This window comes from Centropristis striata, chromosome 19, assembly GCF_030273125.1.
Source record: "Centropristis striata isolate RG_2023a ecotype Rhode Island chromosome 19, C.striata_1.0, whole genome shotgun sequence".
NCBI classification, from domain to species: domain Eukaryota; kingdom Metazoa; phylum Chordata; class Actinopteri; order Perciformes; family Serranidae; genus Centropristis; species Centropristis striata.
The window spans coordinates 16,806,820-16,826,816 of record NC_081535.1 but is presented as its reverse complement, the minus strand read 5'-3'; the positions used below and the strand labels follow the sequence as shown (position 1 = coordinate 16,826,816).

The 19,997-nt window shown below is 37.3% G+C and overlaps 1 protein-coding gene across 2 annotated transcripts in view; it reads left to right on the top strand.

Moving 5' to 3' along the window:
* The first annotated feature begins 6,033 nt into the window (after positions 1-6,033).
* Positions 6,034-19,997, top strand: part of gpsm1b (G protein signaling modulator 1b) — a 29,959-nt gene continuing 15,995 nt past the window's right edge. Inside the window, exons 1-3 of one of the 2 annotated variants that reach the window (XM_059358247.1) lie at positions 6,034-6,274; positions 18,018-18,239; positions 19,714-19,849. In XM_059358247.1, the coding sequence (XP_059214230.1) occupies positions 6,213-6,274; positions 18,018-18,239; positions 19,714-19,849 (420 nt within the window). In that variant the 5' untranslated portion in view covers positions 6,034-6,212. The remainder of the gene's footprint in view (positions 6,275-18,017; positions 18,240-19,713; positions 19,850-19,997) is intronic. The other variant, XM_059358246.1, reaches the window with a different exon arrangement.

Here is a 19,997-nt window from a genome sequence, read left to right as displayed (position 1 = left end):
ACATATTTAGCAGTCTGAACAGAAGGGCAAACTTTACACCTACTGCAAAATAAGCTGTATTTGGAGCTTATATACTGGGGCAGAGACAAATGACTCCTGTGTAGTTTTAACAGCATGCAGTCATAAATGTCTTACTCCTGGTTTACAATCAGCTTTCATCTTTTATCTCTGTCTGTTTAACCCTGTCTTGGGTGCAAATACCTGCTTTCAGTTTATCTCACAATATTTATGAAAGTGGTGTTGTTTGTGCCTGACAAAAGTCATCTATTTCGCAAAAGTTCTAAGAAGTTACAACAAGAAAACACAAAGTTACAAGTGGAAGCTCTCATGTGATGCAGATGATACACACTCGAGTTTATGCAATTTAGGAATACTTCCTTATACCTTTTGAGCAGGCAGCACAGGGGTTGGAATCAATGAGGAACTGGTGCTTTCTACTTTATTTTTCAGTCTTTTGTCGGATCCCGACCCTATTATAAAGGGAAGCAGACTGCGACCAAAATCACGCCGCGAATCTGCCTGTTGTAATCTTCCACATATGGATAGTTTTTTAGGATTCATTCACAATTATTTTCCAAAAATGTACAATTGGCTTGATGTTGTAACAGGCTACTAGATGCCAGTGGTGGAAGAAATATTCAGATCCCTTACTTAAAGCGTAAAAATACTAATGCCACACTGTGAAATAACGCCACTACCAGTAAAAGTCCTGCATTCAAAACTTACTGAAGTAAAAGTACAAAAGTATCAGCATTAAAATTTACTTAAAGTATCAAAAGTAAAAGTACTCATTATGCAAAATGGACCCACTCAGATTGTTATATATATTATTAGATTATTATTATTGATGCATTTATGTAAGCAGTGTTTGAATCTTCTCAAGGTAGGGCTCATTTTAACTGCTTAATATACTGTTATGAGGTTTAATTTAAAAAAGTGTCTCATCACTTTAAATTGATCATGTTTTTTATGTTAAATCTCGACCTGAAAACTAACGGAAGCTGTCAGGTAAATGTAGTGGAGTAAAAAGTAGAGTAGTAGTATAAAGTAACATAAAATGGTAATACTCAAGTAAAGTACAAGTACCTCAAAATTATACTTAAGTACAGTACTTGAGTAAATGTACTTTCCAGAGTCCAGTTCCCCCCTTTATTGTTGAATCTTTTTCTTGTAGAAGCTATTTGTAATATATTTGTTTTTTCCCTTTTAGATAAGGATGGCACAAACTGATTCCCAGCTGCTGAAAACCACCTATGTCTCCTGATATTAACAGTCAAACAAACCAATCAGGTAAAATTTTAATTAGCATCCCTAACACCCCTTAGCTGTTCTTAAACCACAGCCTCATGTGCCTTATTATTTCATTCTGATCTTTTACATTTGTGAAAGGTGGGGATCGAGCTGTAAAACATTTTGAATGTTACCTGGAAACCCTTCTTAATAGACAGCCTGGACAACATACAAACATACTAAGTTCACAGATTCTGAAAGCAAAACAATAAAACATCACATCTTCTATAAATAGATGTTATGATGTATGATACAGATTTTTCACAAGAACAGAAAACATAGCCCTTGCTGGCAGGGTCTGGAATAAAAGGTTAACCCTCAAATTAGGCAGTATGTGAAGACAACAGCAGCTCACTGACTGTATTCAGGAGGTACTAAAAAGGCCAAAGTTTCCCTTATTGTTTAAGATGCTTTAGTATTATCTATGACTTGTTTTCTCAAGATCAAATAGTGTAGAAATGGTTTAACATAAAGTAAAGAGAATCAAGATGTGACCATGTGTCTAGCTCTTATAAACAATGAGGAAACAGTACTATGAAGTGAGGAAAACATGAGTCCCTTTGAAACATATCGCCTGAATGAAGTTACTATCAACCTGTGAAAAACAATACAATATTTTCAACAGTACCTAATGATGCAGGCAGATGGTTTTGTTATTGAAAATGGGCTTCCTCAAAAATGAGAAACAAATTTGAGTTGCTCAGTTTAAATCTGAAATCAGCTTACCTCAATCTCATTTTGCTTGTGTTGCTCCTGTTGTCTGTAATGAGCTGCTGCCATGCACAAGGTCCTGCAGATATACGGCTCGGGAGATTAAAGCAAAAACACAACAAAACCTAAAGCAATAGACCAAAAACACATTTCTTTTCTCTTGGGAGAGAAAACAACAGCATATAAGAGTATGAAGTAGCTGATTTGAGGAGCTTATTATGTCAAATGTACAAGTGGGGTTTCATTAAAATAAGTGGTTTCCATTGCAATAATATAATAGCAGACCAAAACAAATAGAGTATAAACATACTCTGCAGATTAGATTAGTGGCTCGTCGTTTGTCCTCTAGCAACATTTTTCTTGTTATCTTTATTTTGTCAAAGCAGGAGCTCTGAATAATATAGATGTAAACTGACATTAGTTTTTTTGTATTTGAAATTATACTCTAAATCGATCGATACTTTCTAAATGTAATCATAGAAAAAGCTCATGTCAGTGAAATGATGGTGGAATGAAAATAAAACAGCATTTTAATTTTAGGAACACAATTCTTTATACAGTGTATACATTTTTGCCTTTCAGATAATTGTGAAAAATCCTAAAAGACCTATATTTGTTGACTAGTGTTAATCCTTTAAGCATATTAGAAATATTTATATTTATTCTGTCTTATCCTCTCTTTAGTGGACTGAAGTAAGCTGGGATGTGCCTGGATGTGTGGTTCTATACATTAATAGCATTTTCACGCATCTGAATCCCATTATACATTGTCAAGTTTCTTCTACCTTATTAATAACATAGATTACTACCCTGATATACTGCAACCGAAACAACAGGATTGTAAATATCGCAGCACAACAACTAGATGTAGGACGAGGTATGTGCTTTTATGTTGAAGTGACAGAAAATCCTGATTGATAAGAAGTCAGAGCCAAGAATATGATAATGTTGAACATCATCTTAAAATGTTTATATTACATAGTCCATCTACATGGGAAATGCAATGCAAACATTAAAGTAGGGAAAAATAAACAAAACAAAAAAAAGAAAATATAAGATAATTACACTGGAATTTAATGACACAAAAACAATCAAATGAATCATCAAACGGTATTAATAACCCAAAAATCTAATTTTTGAAGATGAAAGTAGCAGAAAAACAAGCTTAATTTAATGTTTAATCATAAACAGTTTAAAAAAACTTGAGCCTAAACAAAAGCTTAACATTATAAGAAATGCAAGGATTGTTATTTTTATTGTTACATTAGGTGTTCATATCATCCATTCTGTGGAGTTCCTTCCATGTGTTTCATGAGCTGCTTCAGTGTGGAAAACAAATGTTGTTTTTCTATGCTTGTCATTCACTAGTGCAATGCTGCGCTCTTGTGGTCAACCTCAGGTACTGCAGAGACCTTTAAGTTATTACCTTATTTATATACAGTCTGTGGTTATTACAATAAGATAAGCCTTATTATTTGATCTTTATGGGGGGAAATTCAGCTGCTGCAGCAGCACAAAGACAGGAAGAAAGTAAAGATAAGTGGAAAGGTTAAATAAAAAAAATAGAGGTATATCTGTCAAGTATAAGAATAGAATTAAAATATGAACTTTACAGAAGCAATTACCAAAGTGACATGGTGTGCTTAGGTCAGCTATCTAGTATATATGAAACATTAAACAAACAAAAACAACATGGCAACAACAAGTTGACAATTAACCTATAAGTTATGTTCCGTATGGCACTGTTATAAATAAATATCTGTAACTGACTGCGTTGAAACAACATAAACAGTTTCAATAATGAATCCTCGAATACCATTCAAGTAACTATTAGTTAATAAAATATAATAAAGAAATAAAATATGAATGAAAGCATCACATATGTATGTTTTCTTGGGTGCATGTTGAAAACATACAAACATGTGTAATAAAAGGACCATGCCAAGGGTTTTATTATTTCAAGCCACTGACTTCATATACACTACACATATGTCTGTTGTTACTGCTGGCCATTTTCCAAAGGATACTATGTGGGCAGTTCCATTGTCGTATTATGTCTGCATTAGGGTTGTCAAAAGTATCGATACTAAAAAAGTATCGATACTAAAACGTTGTATCCGGATACGATACTCATTTTCAAAAGTATCGAGTATCTGAAGCTTGTTATCATAGTTGCAGTTTCTTTTTGCACAACTGTTTTTTATTATAAATATTTAACCTGTGATTCTGTTCATTTTTACATGTTGCATTTTTCTTGTTAATAAAAATATTTCTGTTAAATTTTGGGGTCTTTGTTTTTATCCTGCTGGTATCGAAAATGGTATCGGTATCGAGTTGAAAATTTTAGTATTGTGACAACCCTAGTCTGCATTGGGCAACTTATCTGGCAATCATGGCATGTAAAATATATTGTAACAGCAGCAAAATCAACAGTATTTTATTTATGTGGCAGCGCAAGCATGACTAATGAGACAGAAAACCTAAATGGACCTGAAGTTGCATTATGAACAGAGAGAAGTTGGGGTCAGGACTGCACATGAGGTCACAGTAAAAAAATAAAACTTGTGTTATGTCCCATTGACACAACGCCATTTCTTAATGTTTTTCTGCATTATTTGTTGTAAAACATTTTTATATTTGCACATATCAGACAACATTTACACCAATAACATATGTCTGTGGTAGGCCAATATCTGCTGATAAAATTAGCTGAGGGATATATTTATTGACTTTACTGCAGTATTTTAACTCCACCTTTAATATCATATCAACCCGCATGGAACCTCAACGGAGATGGTACTAAAAAAGATTACCAGGTATTCTTCGCAACTTTTGGAAATAAAGACCAAAACAACACGTACAGTCGAGCCAAGCTGCACCATGCAGTGGAAAAACAGCATTCATTTTTTAATGATGGTAGAAACACCGCATGACTTGCTGTAAATAAAACCCTGTTAACACCCTGTGTTTTTGCTGACCTCCAGTGATTTAACTTGTCAACTTTCTGCTGTGACATCACTGTCAGGTGAGTACAGGTGAAAGGAAGCACACTTGACCACATCTGTAAAGTTGTCAGAGGTAAAACAGGCTACAGGTTGCTCTTAAAGGGAAAAAAACAAACAAATTTTGAGAAGACATAACATAAAGAAAACACTGAGAAAATGAAATGGGCGGCTTTAAATATATGTAGGATAATGTGCTTAAAATGCTTTTATGTGTCGTCTCCCTGGTAAAATAATTGCCTAACTCATTTTTTCAGGTTTTGCAGGAAACACAAAAATCTTCACCAAAAGTGTAACATATGACATTTATTGATCATTTCACTCAAAAAGGATGTAACAAAGGATGGCTATTGGCATAGTAATAACACTGTGTGTAAATTATGTAACTTAGGAGAAATAAATGACTTAGGCAATTTTTGAACATGCCTTTGTGACTTAAGCAAGAAATGGTAACACTTTATTTTGAAGGTGTCTACATAAGAGTCACACAAGCCTGTCATAAACATGACATGACAAGTATCATGAGCATTAATGTTACTTCAAAGTGTCATTAATGTTCATGACACATCCCATGTAATGTTTATGACACGCTTATGTCACTCTTATGTAGACACCTTAGAGTAAAGTGTTACCAACATTAGTGTCAACAATAAAACACTGATAAACTAAACTGATAACTAAACAATCTCCCTCGAGCTCTTCTTTGCTGGGTTCTTATCTGATGCCTATGAATGTGGCAAATTGTTAAAGAAGTGATGATCTAGGCGATTTTACCATGGGTGGCTGGCGTCATGAAGAGATGATTTAGGCCAAAAAAACACAATTTTGATAAAAAATGACTATTGATTGATTATGATTATGATTACTTTAACAGGGTGATGATATGAAACACACACTTGCTCACCAACAGGCACATTGAATGCTCTCACATAAGCAACTCCCTAGCCTGTGACGTAATTATGGGGGCGGGGCTGTGTGTTTTTATGGTTTATTTGCACAATACCTCACTTCCTCAGCAGCTGCCATTGCTGTGGTGAATGAGGAAAGAGGGGAGGGAGAGGACGAGACAGCGGTGAAGAACGAGAGAAAAAGGGGGGGAGGGAGTGACAGAGAAGCGGAACGACAGAAAGAAGAAAAGGGGTAGCTGCCTCTGGAGGAAATAATTGTGAGGGGGCCCTGATAGCGGGAGGAAGCTAACAGCGGTTCTATATGGCTCAGTCGGCTGCTAACGGTGTGGACCAGGATCTGGCCAGCAAGAGGCTGCACTCAAGGTAGGAGCCTGGGGGGTACACCGGCAAACAGAGGGGGGGTCAGCCTCGTAGTGTGTCCTTGAATGGCTGTCAGGAGAAAGAGAAAAGGCAGACAGGAGGGAGCGGCTGGAGGGACAGATAGCAGGGAGAATAATAGAGGTTGCCAGCTCAGGGCTTTGCTTACCGAGGAGGAGTCAGGCAGGCGGAACTTGACCAGCCAGCTTTCACTGATTTAAAGCTCGAGATCCAGCCACAGATGCAGCCAGAGCCCCGGCTCCGAGCCTCATTCCTGGCTCGGGTCATTGAGCTGCTGTGGCTGGAATGTACAGACTCAGAGGAGCCTCAGGAGAAGTGGACGTTTGGAGGATTATAGCAACGAGTTGTGTTTTTGTCCAGGTTGGACACATTGGCAGTACAGTACACAGCTTTGGCTTAAACGTGCCATGTGGGTGCAGAATCACACCATATGTAGGAAGTCTCCTGACTTCCTACATATGGTGTGATTCACGTTGATGAAACCTAAACACAGATGCACAAACAGTAGGTGTTGTGTGGGGTCGTGGATTTGTTTAGCAGAACAAGTCAAAATGTCACTTTCACCACCTATTTGCATATTTGGTGTGTGTATCATAACCATGCTCCCACTCATTTGCAAACTTTTGTATTTTCTTGCCTCACTTCTATCAGAATCATTGAGATATTTGCATGACATTTGCATAACTGTCTTTCAAAGCAGTCTCAGTTGAGAAGTGTCAATAGTTGCACATTATGACACATTCAAATTCAAACCCAGTTTGAGTCCAAAACCCACAGATATTCAGTTGACCATGACATAGGGCAAAGAAAAGCACTAAATCTTTACTTTTAATCCACTGAAATGAAAAAACTAACAACTGATATGATTGACAAAACTGGTGAAAAACTAATCTTGTAATTGACTAATCGTTTCAGCTTTACTTATTAATGTATTTTGACAGCTGCAGTGACTTGCCAATTGGAAAGTTTATCTGTTGTTTGCCTTTGTGTCACGTCATATCTGACACCAATGATAAGATTTTGATAAAACTTGTCAGAATGATGCGCGCCTGTTATATATTTTGACATTTTGAAAATTACTAATCAACAGAACACTGATTAGTGTGCCTCGACATCTTTGTTAGTCAGTCAAGTGGAATAAGTCAGATATACCACCCACATATTTAGCTAAATTAACTTGTAAATGATCTATGTAGGCATAATAACTGCATGAAAAACTTTTTTCTAAAGGGAATAGTTGTAGGTGAGTGTAGCAAGTCAAATCAGGGTATTAAAGTACTTCTTCTATACTTTGAGCAAGCACACCTTCCACCTTGACATTTTATTAGTTTCTACACTAACCAACATTGAACAGGACAGACTTTCACTTTCGGTATTTGAAGTGTGACATCCATAAACCAAGTTTGTCCATGTCTCTTTCACACACACACACTTATACGTCAACACACAAGATAAATACATAGAGTGAGTCAGAGTGCCGGTTATACCATGATCCTATGGTCAGGTGTACCCTCAGTGATTGCGTTCTCTCTATTTAACAAACAGATAAAGTCACTACATGACCTTTTCAACAATGAGGGCTGTGGTTATTTGTGTACGTGTCTTTGTGTATGCTTTCGCCTGTGGCAGCTCTGGAAGATGAGACACAAAAGAATATTATCTGAAAGGTCTTTGTCAACAAACAAGTCCTGCAAAATGCTGTAGATTTGTTAGGTTGTTGGTCCCAGACATTAATTGTGGTTATTGATTAATCTCTGAATAGAAACTATTCTGACAGAAGTTTTCCAAAGTTTTTATGTCGACTAACTTTACATAAGATAACTGATTCTGGTAAATTAGATGGTTATCTGTAGACTGAAACCCGACTTGGGTTTGCCTTTTTTTATATAACCTTGGTCCTTATCTACACATTCAGCATTATCCAGTCTTCAATCAACAACAGCATTGGCTCCAGAACATAATAACGATCAAACAAAAGAGGTGTCCTCGAATGTCTTCTTATTATGAAAGGATACAAGCCAGAGACTGAAAATGGGCACGTCCTTGTATCCAGGTCAAAGGAGCAAGGGTTTTTGGAAATTACCGCCTTTGATATGAAATTATAATTATTTCCCCCTGAATGTTATATTCACTCAATGTTTTTTTAGGACCTCTTTTAATGATACTGGCCTAATAATGTTGCTTCAGACAAAACAAGGTTAAGAGAAACTTAATCACTAAGACAAAAAATGCAGCTTTACAAGCAAATCAAACAAGAGAAGAAAGAAGGCGACATCTCTGCTGTAACTGAATGAGACGTGCGCTGCAAGAGGAAAAAACATTCCTAGAGAGTTTCTCTTTGGTTTCCCTGACAACTAACCGTGGCACTCTGTAATTATAGCTGGATTACTACTCCGAGCACAGAGTTTCTTGTCTAAGCCAAGAATAATGGGGACAGTAGTGTAGAACCCCTAATAATCATCCATTAATAAAGGAAGAGGTCATGAAAAAAATGTAAATGAAAATTTCTTAATATTCATTTTATGGCTGGGTGATTTGGACAAAATCCGATATAGTTAATTTCATATCTAAATGTCATGTCAGAATCAGCTTGTAAGTGTATGTGCAACATACAAGGAATTACAAGGAAATACAAGGTACAATTAATATATTTGTATAGTAGGTAAAAAGACAGTTAAACACAGAACAAAGTGAGCATTAAGAGAGAATGCAAAAATAAACATAGTGTTCATAGTCTCTATGAAAAAGCCACATGGTAAAGCTTATTTTTGTATACTCCATGTCAGCAAAACACTGAGGATGGAGTGTAAAGTGCTGTCCAAATGACGTACATTTTGTCATAATGCAATTTGACCGCAGTTTTTTTTGACTGAAAAAACAATGGAGAAAAATGTATACAGTAGACATTTTTACATCATAACATAATTTTGATTATTTATGATAATATTCCCCAGACCTACTGATTGTTGTTATCAATTTAGATGAAGTTATTGTATATCACTATACAGTTCTTTTATAATTTTACAATTTTTTATTTCATATGAGCTATGCCCTCTGATGGGCTTCGCTATTGGTTTACTCCATCAAAACTCCAAATCAGCACCAGCCACAGATACCATGTGGCCACCAGGTGGTTCCCAGATCTGGTTTGATGTGTTGTGTGTATGCAGTAGGGTTGGGCAATGTTTACCAAATTGGCATATGACGATGTTCACGGTGAATCATCACAGTGGATGATGATATTGTCATCGCAAATTACTCAAATCGCATGAAAATCACCAGAAATTACTGTAAAAACAAGTGCATTCTTGTTTGAATAAGTTTGAACAAATTCTCTTCTACTTTAGAATCGTTGATGTGTCAGCACTAGTTTGCACCATTGGTTGCACTTGTGAAATCAGTCTGTGTAACATTAAAAGATTTAGAATTGCCACTTTGTAAGCACTTAAAAAATGCCAACACAAACGCGTGCTCAGGTATCGGTGTGGATGGGGGACGGGGCTTTTAAATTACGATGTTGGGCTCAGTGGTCATCAGCCATTGCGGTGGACAATTGCATTGTCCATCAGCCCAAACCTACTTCGCCGCCTAGTTGGATGTCGGAGCCATTAATCCAAGCTTTCCTCCCTCAGGATGTACTTGCCTTTCTACAGGGACTGTTTAACAGGGCTAGGGTGGTCATTGCGGCGACTGTGGCCGGCCACAATGGCTTTGAGAGCTTAACGGCCTCCTCCCTGTGCAATACTTCCGGCGGAATGTTCTGCCCGCTGAGACCCCCTGATGCGTTGCCTTGTCTCCCTGTGGGAACCCTTTGGAGCAGGCGATCCTGGACATTATATCAATGAGGAGTTTGCCCCTCCTCACCCTCGGCATGGCAAAGAGGGCAGGGGATCTGCTTGTTCTTTCTGTGTATCCCCACTGCATGTCCATTGGTGGGAGCCAAACTTGTTTTGTTTTTTTACCAACAGTCCAAAACTCAGAGATACAGATTTTACTGAAATTATAAAAACAACCATGCTGTTTTTATACTGCAAGAACAAACCATAGACATGTCATAGTTCAGCTTACACACGATCCTCACTTCTACCTCTCTAACTTACTCCCTGAAACCTGTCCAATATATTACATGTACTCTGTACTGCCATGGTTACAGCACTGGGAAACTGTCTCTCTTAGACCACAGGCAGGCTATTATAGGATGAGTGTCTCCCAAACAGACCAATTAGAGTGGTAATCAGAGGAGGGAATAGTAGACTGCACTGCACAGATCCATTCTTACTCCAACCACAAAGATGACAAGAATGAAAGTCACTCAGTAAAAATCCTCTCATGGAGAATAATCCTTTTTGTCTTTGTCTTGTTGTCTCTCTGTTTTGTCCATAAAAGTTTTTCTCCCACTCTCCTTCTTTTATCCTTCTTTCTGTCCGCCAGATAGCCCTCAAGCTCGCTTCCAGACAATACTTTAGTTGACTGACTTTGATCAAGATGAGTGATGATATATTGGCCTCTAACTTTACAACTGCACAGCTTAAGTTATTTAACCACGTCGCCAGGATTCTTGAGGCTACACCCTTTTTCCAAAATCTGTTTTACAATTCATGGTTTTACAGTTTGGTCGTGGTTTTCAGAGGCCCTTCCACCATCTGCTGCTGGACTCCGTGTCCTTATGTCTTCCTCCTTGTCTCTGTCTTTTCTTCTGGAACAACACCACCAATTACCTGCTCTAACTTCACTCCGTATCACTATCATGCTCGTGCGAAGACACTAAAGTCCTTTTTAAAGACTTGGCATCCACCTGTGATTGGATAAATGCTATGTTTATATCCTACCTCCTTGACATCTTGCTGTGTGCTGTATACTGCCCCCAGAAACAACTTTTCCTTTGCATTTACTTACAGCGGTAAGCCTCCTGATGACATGCTGGAACCCAGTGTGCTGCATCAGAAACAGTTGGAGCTTGCTTCGTGCCATTTGGCACTGGGGAACCTTGATGGGGCAGAGTCTTTAAGAGCTGATTGGTTATAACTACATTTGCTGTGAGCTTTAGTGACCTCATTGCCCTTGTACCTTTCAGCCCTCTGGCTGCTGCTAGCACCTGCTCCACTTTGCTGTTGGCACTGAAGAGTTACATTGGTGCAATCTACTGTTCTGTACAACTTTGTGGGCCTTTGACGACTTGTTCAGATCTGCTTACTGGAATTATAAACATTTCTGGCCTTTTTCCCACTGAAGGATTTCACAGCTGGAGGGCTTCCCCCACTGTTGCAGAAGTACTTGTTGCTATTTTAAGTCTATTGCATTCAATGCCAAGGATATGACCTTGGTCAATCTAGAGGACTGTTATCTACAGTGGTTACCAGTTCCATTTACTTTCCAGAGCGATGAGTTTCGCTTGATATTCCCAGCCCACCTAAAAGATGTTTCGAATAATTTCGCGTTAGGGGTTTGATATGTTGCTCCAAAAACAGGAACATTTATTTGTTGTGTGCAAATATGACAGTTGGGTCACTTTAGGTTATCCTTTGAATGAGGGGCGTTATATTGCCCTAAAACACGACCACTTTGTAAAATGCAGTTGCTCTAGTAATAGTAGTTTTTTGAGTTAATATTTTTTACACTTTTGTTAGTTTGTCACACAACCATAATCCCACAACCATTAAAGAATGAGAGAGGTATACATTTGAACAATATGACAAAATATGCTGTGAATGGATATTTTCTTTGTTTTTTTGCATCAATATATTGAAGTTCAGGTATTAAATTCCTGGGATAAGCCAACAACAGACCTTTCTGTCTGGTTATGTCATTCATAAGCAGTTTCTCAACTGATTTTTCGGAAAATGTTTCAAATAACAATGTATTTATACCTCAATATAGTATTAGAGGATTTTTTCCATATAGTCCACTACTAGCAAGTTATGTAAGTAACAGGAGGGAAAAAATACAAATCAACATCTGGTGGACATTGGCAGGTTGAGCTACACCCAGGGTTCTACGATTTTTTCAGATCAAAGAGGATATGCCTCCATCTCATTGTGAGCTCAGCCTAATCAGCATCTGTTTTGGAGAGGTCAGCATATAAGCCTTTTATCACATTTTAATATGTCACAGTAACAAAAGCACAGGTGTAAAAAAAAAAAAAAAAAATACAATGAATGATGGCTGAATTCCATGTAGCTGCTTTGGTTTTAGCATCCTGGTAATGTGCATGCTGGCTCACTGTCATGGCTTGAATAAAACGGAGCCATTGTTCATGTTATTAGTAACAACTGAGCTTTTCCTACTCTGACAAGTCAAGAGAAAGTGGTCAAAGGGGTAACTTGGATATTGAGACACAGTGTAACTTACACAAGGATAATGTTTAAAGCAGGCAGGAATAAAAAAATTTTTTTCACATTTACAATGTAGGGCTGGGTATCATTTAAAAAATGACAATACCAATGCTACTAAAGTGATACCAATTCCAATAGAATACTTTATTTAATATTTATTTTTTCTACTTCCTCCAATACCCATCATGTGAATGGAATCATTTAGATAAAAGCCATTACCACCAAATACATTTTTACGAGATGCCCCACTGGCATGCCATCTACTTTCAAACACTTTTGTGGCATCTCGGCACAATCAGCTTTCAACTCCATCAAATACACAGCGCTTGACCACAGTGTGGGTTCAAAGTTCAATAGAGGTGTTAAATGTTATAGCAGCAAACCAGTGTAGTTAATAAAGGTTGGTGGTTAAAGTTATAGAGGTGTTTCTGAAGGACAAGGGTATTTTGCATGCTGCCTTTGCTCACTGACGTACCTAAATGGGGCAGAGCCATTGTTAATGCTATTAGTTACACCTCTGGCAAGCTTGTATGACGTTTCCATGGCCTTACTGTGTGTCAACAGAGGAGGCACAGTGTGAGCAGCACATTAGCAGAGCAACAGCAGCTTCAGTGCACACTATTGAGTGTAGATTGACCACATTTACTCAGTAAAGAATGCCATGTGTTAACCCCCATTGAATTTTTCATTGTTTGGAAGTGAAGCATTGGTAATTACTGTAATGTCATGCAAATCTTGTAGTAGTTGCTTCATGATTTGTAGTATAAGGAGTTAGATTCAAAGAACAAAATGTGAAGATTACCAAAAAAAAAAACAATTAGTTTTTGCTCAATGATTTATAGTGAAAGTAATAGAAGTGATGTGCACTGACTGTCATTTATAGGTCTCTTACCTCTTTACTCAGTACTCTTTTACACAGTCTTATTTGTCTTGGCTAGCAACCTAATAAAGCTCCTGCCAATGTCAGCAGATAGTTGGATTAGTCTGGACCAATCAGTGCACTGTGCGGGCTCTACCAAGAAGATGCAGGTCACTGGATTAGCAATTGTCTTTTCTCTCTCATCCTTCCTCCCGGGTTCTCATTGGGACAGTGGTCACCTTAGAAGCACTGCACTTGCTTTGTGGTGACTGACTGTACCACTGCTCTTATCCAAATCGTTCCTACATTGCGCCCTCCCTCTTTTAAAGCGTGACTTGTAATGGCAAGGAAGAACAATGGATCTCACTGTCACAGCTGAGGACAGGTTGAAGAGGATGAGAAGAGAGGACACGTTTCAGTCGGGGACAGTAAGAACCGACATAACAGCAACAGACTCAAGTTCTTGATTTAATGCGCTCGGTAGACTTCCTGTAGACTTTGAAATCATGTTTTTGCTAATGAATACAGTTGTAACTGGAACTGCTCTTTTGTGGAATTTTCTACATTTCCCTCCTGACTGGCTCGGCTTTGGGAGTGAAGGGTTCATTTTTGAGTTCTTGAATCGTTCTCGAGGACGTGAAAAGCAGATGTGATTCTTGGCTCGTCTGGGACTGTGTGTAGAAGTCCAGTTGGATTGTGTCCAGGTTTGCTGCAACATTTTGGATCCTTATGGAGTTATTCAGTGGAAAAAATGGACTTCTAAAGAGATAAACTATGAGCTGGAACTTTCATTTTAATTACTTATATCAGCTGATCTCGCATGTATTTCTTAAGTGAACTGCAATCTCTTTTAAAAGAGTTGCCCATTTCTTAATTTTTTTGACAAAGGTAGTCTTGTTAACCCTAGGCCTCATGGCATCTGAGCCTTGCCCCCTGACTGGAGCAGAGAGAGCTATGTGTAGGCTGGTCCACTGTGGACCCAGACCTCAAGCCATGCTAAGGCCGTTACACTTGGAGCTTCAGGTGTATGTGGACAAAACACGAAGCAAGCAAAAGCACAGGTACTATGTGAACACTGTAAAGGACCAGTTCTGTGGTGATTTTATTGCTTTGCAAGCAAAACTTTTCAAACCTATGGGCGAGCAAACTTGTCCTTCCAGATCAGGACAAGTTGAGAAAGTTGACAATAAGGTCATGTTGGTAATGTAAATAACTGAAGAAACGCCTACCATTGCAATTACAGTCATGCATTTTGGCAAACAGGAGACATTTGCATCCACATTTTTCCTTGAGTGCTTAAAAATACAAAAGTGATTGTACAACAGAGATTCCAAAAATGTTGAGTCTATCACATGGAATTTTTAACAGATCTGTGTATTTTTTTTAATTTAATCTCTGACTGCATATCACTGAACTGAAACACGGCCGAGCATTCAGTTCTGCGGCCGTACGTGAAAAAGCCAATGATCAGAGAATTAAGTTGGATAAAGCTACAGTTTTCAAACTGAAAGTTGCAGTAACAATTATAAAACACACAGAAATACAAGAGTATTATTTTGAGCAAAACTAGCTTACTGTTTCAAACATTGCTAGCATGAATTACTAGGTTTATGTTTTTCCAAAACTTATTTAAACACCAAACACATTTAAATATGAAAGATAACTGTGAAAACTCACCTCATGCCTCTTCGGGGGCTAAAACATAAAACATTGAACTCCTTGACGTTATCTTTACGGTATCACCTCACTTGATTTAGTATTACAAATGACAGGAAGTCTCTTTTCGTCCTTTCAAAATAAAAGCGTCCGTTATCAAAACAGCCTTTTGAATAGTACATTATGTATATCTTTTATTTTGCCCATGTATGCATGTTTTTACACATACTGGAGTATGTATAAAACATAGCAATTAATCGATTAATTGATTGTTAACGTTATAGATAATCGAGTCGGCAGGTTCCTTCCAAATGTCCATCTCTATTACAGAGAATTTGGTAAATAAAATATCAGAAAATAGTGAAAAATGTCTATCCCAAAGTGATGTAAAGGTGTACAAATACAAAACAAAACAAGGTATTAAAATGTGATGGGGACTGACCAGTGTAAATAGATAATACATAACAAATAGGTTTACTTTAAGGCAGAGGAGTATAAAACAGGTGAAGCTGCATGTGGTACACATCTCTTTTCTATACTTTTCAATGGTGCCATTTGTACAGCAGATTAGATCGGAGGATAATCCTTGCTTAACTCTACATTCTGCTACCTTATCCAGAATTTAGAGCTGCAACCAAATCAGCTGGTCTCTAGTTTATCCTGGATAATTCTATGAATCTGGGGTGTATCCTTTTTGGATACAAGTCACTAACGAAGACTCATTGTGCATGATGTGACTTGTGTGTGAGCTGTGGTTGTAAACTCGCATCTCATGACCCCACACGCACACATACTTCTGGCTACATCAATTTTTTACAAGATCTTTAAACTCCTCTTACACAACACATGATTTCTGATTTATTTTCAGCAAGCATCTCTAAAGTAGTATATCTTGCACTTTGTACACAACATCTCATATCCTAAGACGCTTACTTTTCAGATTATTAAAACGGATTCCATTCAATACCTTTTAAGAATTGGATTGAAATGTCCCCTCAACAATATGGACGTTGTCAGTAGACATGGACTTAGTATTTCTTTTACGTTCCCTGAGTCATTGATCCAGCAGTTGCCATGGTAACCAAGGCATTGTCAAAGTGGTGGGAAGACTCCTCTTGACTTAGCTTTTGATAGTTATTTCTGGAACATTTTGCTTCTATTGTTTTTCAGCTGAACAATGTAGAGGAACAGACATTCTCTTGGATCATAATGTGTTGAAACGGGAGGGGCCAGTATTATTGATTTACTGATTTATTTTTTTTCCATCTTCACATTGACTATGAATAATAGCAGCTAATGAATAACTAAAACTGTGTTTTATATAGAAAGAATCATTATACACAAAATATAAGGTTGCTTTTAATCTCGGCGAGCACTTTATTTGATGCAGTCAACCATTCATGCACAACAACTGAAAAGAGAAAAAAAACAAGCTGATATGAGTTGTGTAAGTGAAAAGTGCAACACCTTTTCAAGGTGCTCATCCCCAAGCCTTCGACTCAGTTGCTAAGGCAACAGTCCACAGATATGGCCACAGACCTTGTTGTCATGGTGATACTGGCAATTTGTTCCTCACCCTGAGAGGATATTGCACCGCCGCTGTAATAAGTGGCGATATTACTATACATTGTTCTATGTGTGATAGTGCTCACAAGGGGAGACACTACAGGTGAATGGAGTCATTTGTTTTACTTATAGATATCACCATGAAACTTCCCCAGTTTGTTTTTTTACATCAATACAATATTTATTTGCATTACACGTTTTCTGAAATAGTATGTTTAGAAATGCAGATGAGGTAGGAACTCATTCAATATATTTGCATATATTTCTGAACATTGGAAAAAGCACATTTCAAAGTTTTAATTTTATTTTGTTGATATATTGGATTCAAAGTTGTTTGCAGAAATTGGGGTATCTTCTTTTAAAATTTCATATACTTGGAAAATACTGTCAAAAGCCCTAACAAATTTTCGTCATCTTTTTAGTAAACAAAATGTTACCAGGGTCTGTAAAAACCTTCAGAATATAGTTGGAAATAAAAGTGATACGTTTGGTCTATGTAATTGTAGCTAAAATGGAGATTTATGGCTCATTTTCAGCGTTTAAAGATTTCATACATTCTTAATGGAATTGATTGTTTGAAGACAAAATATTGAATCTAATTCATAGCAACAACAATATAGAACATGTAAAACACATAACATTGTGCAGGAGAGTGGGAGTTTCTAAAGATGCCTGTGATGACGAGGTTTAGACTACAATCAATCAAATCAATCAATCAAAATTACATTATTTATCCCCGAGGGGAAATTCAGTTTGTCTGTCAGCTCTTCTGTAAATTATTGAAAAGCCTGATGGCTGTAGGAGCGAAGGATCTTTTAAATCTCTCTGTTCTGCAACGGAGAGAGAGGAGCCGTCCACTGCTGTTTTTTTGGTCCATAAAGGTTTTGGGTAGCAGATGATCTTTTGACATCTGCAGCATCTTACTGCAGATGTCAAACGATCTGAGCTTCTAAAGGAAGCTCAGATCTTATAGTCTCTTTTGTAGAGAGCGTCTGTGTTTAGGGACCAGTCCAACTTATTATCCAGGTATACACCGAGCTATATTAGTGGTATTACATGTTGCAATAGAAGGCTAACTTTTTGTTGAGTTTAGGTGAAATCTACAGATGCAAATGGATCAAATATAGCTAAATATACACCTAAATGTTAGTTTTCTTTCAATTATTCTAAAAGAAGACATGGGGAAAAAAATAGCTCAAAACCTCAAAATTGACCAGCGCATTAAAAAAAACAATGTTTTTGCCTTTAGTATCTCGCATTAACTCTGTTTTCTGTCTCTTCCTGTGTGTTTGTATGAACCTGTGGATGCATTCAGGATGGAGGCTTCTTGCTTGGAGTTGGCCTTGGAAGGAGAGCGGCTGTGCAAGGCTGGGGACTTTAAAGGAGGGACAGCATTTTTTGAGGCAGCTGTGCAAGTCGGTACAGAAGACCTGAAGACCCTTAGTGCCATCTACAGCCAGCTGGGCAATGCCTACTTCTACCTCAAAGAGTATGGCAAAGCCCTGGAATACCACAGACATGACCTTACTTTGGCCAGGTGAGCAACATAGCTTTGAATAAATGCTACCTACTGCATAGAAATAGTTGCTGTCTACTTGCCCCTTCTTGTTGAGCTGGTCAAAAGTTTTGAAGTTTTGTGACCATAGGTGCTGAAAACATCTTACATTCATAGAACTTAAAAAAGTTTGAAAAAAGTGTCCTTTTAACATTCAACTTTGTTAACTTTTAATATAGTTAAACAGAAAAAAAGAACAATGTTAAAATATATAATATAACATATATATATATATATATATATATATATATATATATATATATATATACATACATACATGCATACATGCATACATACATACAGTCATTGAAACATTTATTAGACCACCCTTTTTCTTCAATTTCTTGTTCATTTTAATGCCTGGTACAACTAAAGCTACATTTGTTTGGACAAATATAATGATGACAACAAAAATAGCTCATAAGAATTTAATTTAAGAGCTGATATCTAGCAATTTTCCATGTTTTTTTTTATAATAACCAAAATCATGATCAAGAAAACCATGGAAAGTGAAAATATCAGTTAGATAAATAATATAAAAAAGTAAAATAAATTGGATAAAAATAATATAAATCAAAATAAACACAATCAAATATGTTGTTGTGCACTGTCTTAACCTCCTAAAAATTCCTAAACATCTATTCACAATGACATCATTATTATGCAACAGTTTTCAGTACTGTAAAAATTGTAATCAAAGATAATAATCATGAACTGTCAGATCGGAATTTTTGTTCCCAGTTATCCAAGTATTCATTTGGCTTATCGAGGACAATCTGCATAGCTGGAAAACACATTTATTGTTTTAAATAATGTACAACAAGGAGAGTAGAAATTCTGAGGTGGTCATCTCTGAAGCCTTAATACAATTACATTTAAAAATGAATCCTTTTCATTTTGGTCTGATGATGGTTTAATAAGTTATATTCCCATCTTATTTATGCAATAGGAGCTCTCTCTTTATAGAAAGGATGCAATGTTAATGATGTTGCTATGTGATGCACAGACAGTTTCAGAAAAGAAGGATTGAAGTTATCATCCCTGACATTTTATTTACAGGATGCACACCCATGAAAGGCATCAGGGATTTTATTATGAGTTAGACAATAAAACTTCCGAGAAAAAGTGAAGGGACTTTCATATAGTTGACAACTACCAGCTGTATATTTAGCTTGTACGAGTAATCCGGTCCCCTGCAGTGAGTGCAGCTGGTCCTTCAGCAGGGAACTGATCAAAGACCCCAGGAGATTTACCTTGTTACATTACTGTCTTAACTGGGCCACTGGGAACCGCTCCTCGGAAGTAAGCAACCAATTAACAATCTACTATATAGCATCTCCCATTGAAATCCTCTTAAAGTACCTTAATGGAAACCATTTAACTAAGTGACATTAACATAGAAAAAGCTGCAGCTCCCAGCAGTGAACATCAGACATGTGTTTCTTTGCTTTCTCAGAACAATAGGAGACAGAATCGGAGAAGGAAAAGCCAGTGGCAACCTTGGGAACACATTAAAAGTGTTGGGGCGCTTTGATGAGGCTGTCGTGTGCTGTCAAAGACACCTGGATATTTCCCAAGAACAGGGAGACAAGGTGACGATTGTTTTGTAGCATCTTCTTAAAGTCATAAAACAGCTACAACACACACAGTTTACTGCCTCTGTTGTTTATTTGCTCCTTTGACCACCTTTATCTGAAGAGATATTTTTTCATCCCTTTCCACTATTTCATTTAACCTTTT